Source organism: Nanorana parkeri, unplaced genomic scaffold (assembly GCF_000935625.1).
Source record: "Nanorana parkeri isolate BGI_ZX_2015 unplaced genomic scaffold, ASM93562v1 scaffold19, whole genome shotgun sequence".
NCBI lineage: Eukaryota > Metazoa > Chordata > Amphibia > Anura > Dicroglossidae > Nanorana > Nanorana parkeri.
The window spans coordinates 4,024,323-4,034,911 of record NW_017306287.1 but is presented as its reverse complement, the minus strand read 5'-3'; the positions used below and the strand labels follow the sequence as shown (position 1 = coordinate 4,034,911).

Genomic DNA, 10,589 nt, shown 5'->3' with positions numbered 1-10,589 from the left:
GGGTGGGGGCGGCGCAGCAGCAGAGGGGGCCCGAAAAAAAAAAAATCACATACATGTACTTCCACCCGTCGGGAAGCAGCTGCCGTCCACCCGTTTTTTTACAATGGGCGGATGGCAAGGGGTTAAGACATTTACCACGCCAATGTGCCTTGAAAATGCTTGTTTATCACTCTGACAGTAAAAAAAACAAACAGAAAAAAAAAAAGTAGAGACTTTAACATGAACATGAACTTTACTGAATGAGGCTGAAAGTATTTGTACATGTACCAAAGCTGAAAGAGACCGTGGACCTGAAATATGGAGGAACATATGAGGAGTGAAACCAGTGTACCAGTCAGTTAACAGTCTTATTCCCCAAAAAACACACCTGTACTATATTTCCCAATGCACGGCAGTGCACAGGTATGAACGGGCCCCATAGAGAAGTATGGCAATCCTTTAGACGTACGTTAACACACATTGGACAATGCGCATTAAATCTGGGAATGGGACCCTAAGGAAAGACTGAGTGCGGTGTGTCATGGAGCCACACCAAGAGCCGCATCCTTCACCTGTACTGGTGCAGAGGGTGCAACTAGTTTCACCACATAAGCACCACTGGCACTGTCGGCATCATCTTGGACCACCTACTCGTGGGAGAAGACCGAGGAGGAAGGAGACCCAGCTTGTCACGTGGCCGACAAAAAGACATTAAAAAATGTTTTTAAAATTTAAAAAAATTGCAGCTAAAAGCATAAAATGTAAGCATCTGAAATGCTTACTCAAAGGTCGCAATATGTCTGTGTCATACTCAAAGGGTTTTTTTTTTCTTTCCATAAACAATTTTTTTTAATTGACTTGCAACGTGTCTCTAAATTTGCTAGGGAACAGACACCCCAGAAAGTATCAATTGCCTAGCACAGCCCCCTCCCTCCTTGCATGTCATAATCCTCTATACTAACTGCCATCTGTGCTGACCAAGCTCCTCCATAACTTTTTATGTAGCTGTTGAGGGAAGAACAATACTAGTGTCACTTGAGTGACAGCTCTGAGTCAAGATGACAGCTCCCTAGAAGCAGGCTTAGGGCTTTCAGATGTCTACACAAGGGAGGCTTTTACAGGTGAAGAACACTCATAAAATACATTAAATACACGTATAATCTTATGGGGAAGATTGCAATGAATGGTCTGGTGACAGGTTCTGTTGAAAGGACAAGTTCAACTCTAAGTAAAAAAAACTCCAGCCCTCTCTTCCAAGCCCCCTATATTCCTTTTAAGTCTATGGAAAGTTACTGCGCAAACTTGGGGAGCCCCAGTTCGGATTACATGGCCAGGATGTAAATAACACAAAAGGCCACCACCTTTGGAGGAGGTATGCACCTAAGTGGGGGTGTCAGGTTAGGATAATCTAGGGCAGGGTGGACAACTCTGGCCCTCCAGTTGTTGTGGAATTACCAGTCCCATGAGGCATTGCAAGACTGACAGTCACAGGTATGACTCACAGAGGCATGTTAGGATTTGTAGTTAAAGTACAGCTGGAGGGTTGGAGTGGCCCACCTCTGGCAGGGCTAGGCAACCTCGGCACTCCAGCAGTGGTGAAACTAAAAATCCTGTCATGCCTCCGGGAGTTATGCCTGTGGTTTTCACTGTATTGCAATGTCTCATAGGACTTGTAGTTCTGCTGGAGTGCCGATGCCCCCTACCACTGGGCTAAGGATTTTCACTTAACTTGACATTTAAAGAAAGCCCACAACGTAGATAGAGTAGTCAGAGTAGCACAGTCACCTAAATTGCTAGTTGATACCTTCACAGCACCCAGCTTGGCAGTTCTCCATGGATGCCCCCTCGAAAACCCAAATATCCATGTATAGGGTTTAGAACAACAACAAAAAAGGACCAATGTTATTAAACCTAACACCAGCCTAAACGTTTTTCTTTAATGTTGAATAGGCTTGGGAAGACTTAAAGCTTCTGTCAAGGGCTAGTTTTAGTCTATGACCCCCGCAGAGGACATTTCACCTCACTTCCTGTCCCCGTGATAGCAAGACAGGACATCTGGGGAGCGGTGGTCACCAGTACAGGAATACACAGACACATTTTTTTTTTAATGGGAAAACAAAGTGCAATTAAAAAAAAAAAAAAAATTGGCTAGAGTTGGGTTTTAGATACTCTGGGCAACATCACTCCAATCAGAGTTCCTATCTACCTACCTAAATACATACAAACATTCTGCATCATACCTATGTCATAGTAGGCCAATGGGTTATCATACTTATGTTATGGTAGCCCAATGGGTTATCATACTTATGTCATGGTAGCCCAATGGATTTAGAATACTTATGTCATAGTAGGCCCATGGGTTACACCAGTTGCCATATCATGGCACATTGCCCGGGCTTAGTAACAGTGGGTGGCGTTTCATGTCAAATGTGATGAGCGGGCAGTTTTCACCATGACCTCCCTAGGCTACTGTAGTGCAGGGTAAATGACAAGCATGAAGTATATGTCTTTGTGTCCGTGAGGACCCTCTGTAGTGGAAGTGCTGGTTGGAAGACCCGACACTTTCATAGATCTGCCCCTACTTTTCATTCCATCTTTAACAACACCCCTGTGTATTCCAGTTAGGAAGTTACAGTGTAATATAAAACACAGTGTCTCCCCTCAAGGGTTGCCGTCATTGTCTGTTTTCAGCTGCAGGAAGCAGTTCTCAGCTTGGCTTCAGCCCCGTGCCTGTTCCTTTTACAGCTCCATCTTGAAATGTCCTAGATCAGGAAGAGCTGCTTCGAGCTCCTGGCTGCCTGTGAAAGGGCCACAGTTCTGAGTAATCTTTGCTCCCAGGGTTGCTCCTAGTTGTTGGATCTGAGACAGCACCTCTTGGTGATGACATTGTCTTTGCCTCATCTGTTCTTGTTCCCAACGATTCTGCCTGTCAATCAGAGACTGCATGACCTGTGTCAGTCTGTGGAGCTCCCCCCTTATAGAGTCCAGTTGTTCTGTACTAACTTCTGTCCTGGGTGGAGGGAAGGGGGCTGTCTGTGTGGTGGCATCTTTCGCCTGAAGAAGAATAATATCCAAAATGATTAATGGAGACACATTTAAAGTGACCCTGTTGCTGCAATACAAAAAAAAAATAATACAGCGACCTGTAACAAAATGTAACAAAATGTTATACGTGGGAATTGGTGAATGTATTGGTGACATGCATTTTTAGTCTGCGCCTACATATATTCTAACGAGACCCTTTCACCAGACCTCTCCCAGCAGCTACATAAAAGGTTATGTACGGAGGGGAGAAAGAGCTGGACCAGCACCAATAGCAATTAGACACTTTCAGAAGAGGAGATGTACAAGGAGGGAGGGGGCTTTGCTAAGGGCATTGACTACTCAAATCTTCTATTCAGTTAAAAGACACATTGCATGTGAATACAAATAATTTATGGAAAGGAAAAACTCAAAGTTTTTTTCTTTCTTGATTTTTCTGTGCTTTTACCTGCAATTTCTTAGGTTGGTGACAGGGTCTCTAAGTTTATTTGCAACTATATTGGTAAAATTGGAAACAACAGCCATGCATATTTCCAATGGTCTAGTCTCTTTTTCCAATAATCCCTTTGCAGTTACCTAGAACTCCTTATCCACATTGTCTGATCTATGCAAAATCTCTAGAACAGCTTAGGGTGGTCACGTTAGATTAAGGATATTTAGATTTTTTTTTTTTTTTTTTAAATCTGGAGACACGTTGTTTGATACCTTTAAAATTGTATCATAGGGATGTCCAGATACCAGTGCCGATACTTGGCATTTTCATGAGAACTACCAGGGTGGCAGCTAGGACCTGGGTCTGGCGCTCCCCCATTGTCCTGAAATCATTAGACTGTATTGTTTTAGAAAAACTGTCACATGACAATAAACAAAAATGTATCAGTACTTGGGCAAGTATCAGTACTTGCAAAAATGTTATCGGTGCATCCCTTTATTTATATTTATAAAACAAAAATCATACATTAAAACAGGGATGCACAAATCCCAGAAGCTCTGTGTGCTCCTTACAAATGACAGCGGCCTCCTATCTTTCAATTTTTTCTCGTCAAGTCTTGGAGCTCGAAAAGTATCTGTACTTGTACCGAATATGGTACTTGGTATCGGTGCATCCCTAACCATCCTGGGGATATTGTTGCTGGTGGCCACCAGTCACGATTGGGATTGATAATATATTGATACATATATGGTGTTGTCCATGACTATTGTATTTTAACAGAACCACGTGTAGGGTATTTTTTAGGATTTTAGATGTTTGTCCGATGTGTATTTATGGTGTGTGCAATTTTTTGAATAAAACTATTTTCATTGAACATAAATTGATATTCACTATCATTCTATGTTGGGATCTCTGTTAAAGGGGAAATAGACTTTTGAATAGACTAAGGATATACAGTATACAGTCCAATGAAAGTGCCAAACAAGACCAAATGAGAGTCCAAAAACATTTAATAATGGAATGGGTTCATAAATTACAGCAAATAACAGCCAACGCGTTTTGGGGGTTTAAAAACCTCCCCTTTCTTCAGGGCTTAAACATAATGATTGTATTATGGACTAAAAAACTGGTACAGATCACCAGGGGTGAATTACTTGCTGTGTGGGGTATAACCAAAATCGGTGAATCAGCAAAACTGCACCTAGTCTAAAAGGACTGATTTATACACTGAGTGAATGCCCTTTGCACAGAATCACCACCACTAGATGGAGCAGAGGCGTATATGAATTTCCTATGCTCCTTGGCTCCATCTAGTGGTGGGAATGCCGTGTGAACGGCTGGGTGGAAGATTTATAAATCAGCCCCGATGTGCGGTTAGGTTATATAAAGTGATTGTAGTTGTGGCCAGATAAAAACAGCGCTGTGTGGAAGAGAAGACAGCAAGGCTGGGCAAGACACAACCCCACTCCTACAGTTCAGCTCATGAGCAGTACTACTGCATACTTTGTGTTTGGTTTCACTTTGCCCTACTAGCGGCACAAACAATTTCTATTGAATCTCCTGACACAGGGTATAGTTGCAGTGTTCTGTACCTGAGGAGCGGGTGGAGCCACTGGTCTTACAGCCTGCTGGTTGATGGGCAGTGTAGTAAGTGGGTAATATCCTCCATTGATCAAGAGCTGAAGGCCATTTTGGAAGATGACCTGATGAAAAAACCACCGTAAGGACAAATGTCACCAGTTGAGTCACATCATTTTTTTTACCATTCAAGGCAGACAGGCTGACAGCACAACACTAGTAGGGCTGCAGCTAACGATTATTTTCATAATCAATTAGTTAGCCGTATTTTAAGTTCGATTTATCGGGGGGAAAAAAGGCTCCAGTGATGGACTACTGGTTTGTATTGAGATTGTAGTCCATCACGGGAGCAAGCTTGGCGCGGTGGAAGTAAATTGCAGTGGGCGGGTACGCGGCATCCGCGGCGCGCGTAGCGCAACTCGTGTATGGAGCCGCGAACAGGCGGGCGTGAGCGGCGAGTGGGAAATTTACATTTTAGCCGACGAATCGACGATGGAAAACGCTGACAACGTTTTCCATCGTCGATTTTAATCGACTTAATCGAATTATTGTTGCAGCTCTAAACACTAGGTATATATTAATAAACTTCGCGCTCAGCTACTCACTAAGCAGCAAGCACTAACACTAATGTAACCAGAAAAATAATTGAATAATAAACGTGAAAAATGTGCTCCACTCTAAAACAAACGAAATATCTCCTCTAAATACATAGCTTTGGCATATGCCATGTGTCATAATATTGTAGCAAACGTATAGTGCTTCAAACAATGTAACAAAATGTATTACTTCACACAGAGTAACAAACTTGTATTCTAAAATTGATGGTGGTAATCCACTTTAGTCACAGATCTACAATACACGCTTATTATACAACACTAAGTATACCTTCTTCTGTAAGTTGATGGCTCTGTCCACAATCTTCTTGGAGACGAGCAGTGCCGGGTTCTTAGGTACGGGCAAAGGTGTCCTGGCTCTTCCATTTAGAGGATGGTGAGACGCTGGTTGGGCAGGGTTGGGTTGCGGTCCGTTCACGATGGGATTCTGGGCAGAACGGACAGGGCAGGGTTCTTCTAATACAGAGAGAGAGAGACAAGTGAACGGCTGGACAAATATCAGGGGCCAGGCAGCCAATGTACCATAAAATACAGCGTCTCACATTTTGAGGCCTTCTTTTTGTTAAAGAGAAACTAACAGATTTGTATCAATTTTATTTTTTTTAAATGCGTCTCTAGCCAAAAATGTTTAATTTGATTTTAGATAGAATAGAAAAGTTAGAACCTCTGTCAGGTTATTTTGTTTGTTGTGTCCCACTGGGGAAGTGGGACACAACAGGTGTCCTTAGCGTCTGAATCCCTTTCATGCGCTCTGCTCAGCTTAGGAACCTTCTCCTATAAAGTTGTCTAATACTTAGCACAGGGATAGGCAACCTCGGCACTCGAAACTAAAAACCCCAACCTGCCCCTGCCAAAAGGAGCCAGGGTCTGGCTGTCAGTCTTGCAATGCTCCATGGTACTTGTAGTTCCACAACAGCTGGAATGCCAAGGTTGCCTACCCCCTACCACTGATCTAGCAGAACGAATTGAGGACTGTCCTGTCCACCCACCTAATGGTCACCCCTTCTCTCCTCCCCCTTCCTCCTTTTCACACTACCCTATACCAGAGGTAGGCAACCTTGGCACTCCAGCTGTTGAGGAAGTACAAGTCCCATGAGGCATTGCAAGGCTCTGACCACCACAGGCATGACTCCCAGAGGCAGAGGCATGGTGGGATTTGTGGTTTCACCACGCCTGGTTTCACCACATACTTTTCACTCTATCTTTCCTTTGGGTACATGGGGTGGCCAATGTATCCACCCCACCGCATATTTTCACCTCTCAAAGGTTGCCCCAGAGTAGTTGCCCCCTTCTAATGCATGCTCATCTTAGGCATTAAACAGATTTTGAGTGGCATGAATAAGATATCTTTTTTAGATTGTACTTGTTGTGCTCATGGCCACGCCTAAGGTACTCCCTTTGTCTTTGATCTTACTTTTGAGATGCCAAATAATCCTTTTCTATAAAAAAATAACGAAAAGGGTGTCTCCATTGGAAAATATTCTCCTCCTTTTGTTCCAGTGACAACCAACAGGGTTATTCACTAAAGGGTGAAGAGTTTGGAGAAGGCCGGAGAAGTGGACAATCTAGGACATCATAGCTGAACTGGATAGTGAGCTGAATAGGAGGATTTTTCCAAATCAGCCATGTTGTCCTAGATTGTCCACTTCTCCTGCCTTCTCCAATCTCTTCACCCCTTAGTGAATAGCCCTGTTAAATTTTCACTTCCCTTTCACTTTCTGTCTCCATCCAACAGACTGATGAGACACTTTCCATCCCGTCATCCCTTACCCATGATTATGGCCGCTAAGACCCAGGCAGATATGCATGAAAGGTCTTGCTGATCACCTAACACAACACAAATTATGTTCTCTAATTAAAAAACTATTTCCCAATGGGACTTACGTGTCTCCTGCACAGTGTGTCTTTGGGGGATACTCCTTGAAGTGCTTATCGGTGGAGCAAGTGACTGGTTGACACTGGAGAGAGAAGTCACGTTGACAATTTTAATCTCTGTTTCTTGACTCTCTTCCTTCACATCACTTGCCGCCTGTCTCTCCTTGCACACGTGATTGCCTCCATCCTTCTTCTGCCCGCCTTTCTCCTGTAACAAGTTGCAAAGCTGGGTCTGCTCCCAACCTTGTCCTTTTGCAGGGGGGTTCTGGGAGGCGCTGGGTGACTTTTCTGGTTCGATCTTCTTACGTTTCAAGAAGAGGTAGATGGCTTGTGGGGTCACCTCGATATTGTCAAGTTCCAGGACCTTCTTGATCTTGCGGAAACTGAGGCCGGCTTTCCTCAGCACCACAATTCTGTGCTTCGCATGGTCATCCAGTCGACCCATCTCTCCGGGAACTTAGGACCTCGTGTGGAGCTTTGAAGGAAAAGTACAAGTAAGGTAAATGTTCAAGAATAAAGGTATTGGTGAAACTAAACAAAGAGCACAAAGCATATCTCCAGCCATTTTTTTTTTAACTTTAGCGCATGGAAGAGTTAGTTTGCCGGACTAAGTACAACGTTCCTGCCAGCAAAGAGCTCCAAGTGCTGCGTAAAGCCTCACTTTAAAGTCAATGGCTGTGGGCTGTAGTCAGCAGGTACACACCGCCGTGCTTGCCCACAGACTGTGACCAAACTTTTATGTCCGTGCACATGCACAGGTTTACTGCATCCAGCAATACGCTGGCATTTACATTGTACGGGGCCTGACACCCCTGTGCAAGAGCAGAACTAGGGTGGAAAAGACACTCTACTGATTACTAAAATGACTCTACTGCAATCAAACAAACTTACCTGTCTGGTCGGAATGAATGAACTCTCACGAGTATGTGCAGGAGTTATGTAATTCCCCCGGCAGCCAATCAAGACAACCAAAGACCTGGCACCCAGAAAAAATAGGGAAGTTGATGTCGGCACTGGCAAGGGAGCTTGAGGAGGTCACATTGCTGGAGCTGAGATATCTGCAGACTGTAGTTCTCCTTTAAAGCCCATCTGCAGCCAAAATATGTACTCCCCTCCATCCCACCCCCCTCTAACCCATCCAGCAAGTTTTTGTTTTTTTCATGACCGCGTTAAGAAAGATGTACTCATGTACTCAACTTAGCCCACTGTCATTTCTAGGAATGCTGGGAGTTTTAGGAAATAGTACTTCCAGGTATGGAGAAGCATGTGACAGCACTGGGAGCTATAGGAAATAGTAGTTCCAGGTATGGAGAAGCATGTGACAGCACCGGGAGCTATAGGAAATAGTAGTTCCAGGTATGGAGAAGCATGTGACAGCACCGGGAGCTTTAGGAAATAGTACTTCCATATATGGAGAAGCATGTGACAGCACCGGGAGCTTTAGGAAATAGTACTTCCATATATGGAGAAGCATGTGACAGCACCGGGAGCTTTAGGAAATAGTACTTCCATGTATGGAGAAGCATGTGACAGCACCGGGAGCTTTAGGAAATAGTACTTTCATGCATGGAGAATCATGTGAAAACACCGGGAGCTTTAGGAAATAGTACTTCCATGTATGGAGAAGCATGTGACAGCTCCAGGAGCTTTAGGAAATAGTACTTCCATGTATGGAGAAGAATGTGACAGCACTGGGAGCTTTAGGAAATAGTACTTCCATATATGGAGAAGAATGTGACAGCTCCAGGCCAATCAGCTTGTAGCTAACACAGAACTTTCCTCGGCTCCCAGTGGTTGAACAGAGCAGCAGGGGAGCGAAAGGAAGTTCAGTATGTGCTGCTGGGAAGGGATGGGCTAAAGGGAATCTGTTTCTTTGCTCTGCATAGGGAAAACATGATGAGCTCAGAGCATTACCTCTTCTCGTGACAAAAAAAAATAAGTTTTTTTGTGTGTTTTTTTTAACCTAAACTGTCTTTAGAGCCAAACCTATATTTGTTTGGGATGGAGCGGTGAGTACCCTTGGCAGTTTGCTATCACTGTCTGTGCCCACCCTCTGGGAAGACTCACCTTCTCAATTTGTCCTGATACCTGCAGTCACAGTGATAAGGAAATACAAATTTTGAGTTGTCACCTGAACAGGAATGGAGGGGAAATCATCCAATGAGGGCACCTGTTCCGGTGACAACTAAGAGAGGATTATCCATTCTGACATGTTTCCTCTCACTTCCTGTTGTGTCTTCAGGACAGGAAGTGAAGATAAATCTCCCCAATGGGACACAGATGGGGAAAAGAAAACATGACAGAGGTCCTAACCATTCCCTAGTCTATCCAAAACAAAACGAGTTTGCCTTGATTTGTATTTAAAATAATAATGTAATTTTATGAAATAAAGAAAAAAAAAGCAAAGTGTAAATTCTAACAACAGAACCCAAGAATGTCTGATTGAATTGGGTGTAACCCCCACCGCCCCCCTCACAGAGACTTTACGGTGATGATGATCCCCATTTAAATTTAAAAGGCACATTTATATTTATCAGAGGAATTTAGATTAGAGGGGCAGTCAATTTTTTTAAATATGGGACTGTCTCTGGAGATTGGGGACATTTGGCAAACATGTTACTATGCACCCCTGCTAACTGCGCTCCTCACCTAATACACTTCAGCACACAGGCAGATCTGCACATAACAAATCCATAACAAGCCCCACATACCTGTGTTCGCCCAGCTGTCCTGCCCCCTGCAGCCATGAATCTGTCTTTGTTTGTTTACAGAGGAACAAGGAACCAGCGGAGACTTCTGGGAGTAACTTTCCCATGGGGCGGGGCCATCGCAGCTATTAACCCTTACCGAATTAATACCCTCCACCCTCCCATGTGCTTAAAGACGCTGTGTCTCTTTAAGGCGCTTTAAAGCGCTGTAAGCCACACCCCAACACCCAGGTGACGTCACCCGCAGGGCGACCGGAGGTTTTCTAGGCGGCAGGATGGCGGCCTCGCGTCACAGCGAGCGCGACGGCTTGTCTGACCTGAGGAGAGATAGGCAGAGAAAGGCCGGCAAAATGTAAATAA

At 44.2% G+C, this 10,589-nt stretch overlaps 2 protein-coding genes across 3 annotated transcripts in view; one reads left to right on the top strand and one right to left on the bottom strand.

Moving 5' to 3' along the window:
- Positions 1 to 2,423: 2,423 nt before the first annotated feature.
- On the bottom strand, positions 2,424 to 10,367 carry LOC108791026. The gene is made up of 5 exons (XM_018561392.1): positions 10,255 to 10,367; positions 7,531 to 8,005; positions 5,918 to 6,099; positions 5,047 to 5,157; positions 2,424 to 3,033 (listed from the first exon to the last, which is right to left on the bottom strand). Exons 2-5 carry the CDS (start codon positions 7,964 to 7,966, stop codon positions 2,719 to 2,721), a joined length of 1,044 nt encoding a protein of 347 aa, XP_018416894.1. The 5' UTR covers positions 7,967 to 8,005; positions 10,255 to 10,367; the 3' UTR covers positions 2,424 to 2,718.
- A 99-nt stretch (positions 10,368 to 10,466) lies between these two features.
- The window catches only part of RNPS1 (RNA binding protein with serine rich domain 1), a 13,811-nt gene continuing 13,688 nt past the window's right edge, over positions 10,467 to 10,589 (top strand). For both annotated transcript variants that reach the window (XM_018561250.1, XM_018561243.1), the window contains exon 1: positions 10,467 to 10,581. In XM_018561250.1, the coding sequence (XP_018416752.1) occupies positions 10,505 to 10,581 (77 nt within the window). In that variant the 5' untranslated portion in view covers positions 10,467 to 10,504. The remainder of the gene's footprint in view (positions 10,582 to 10,589) is intronic.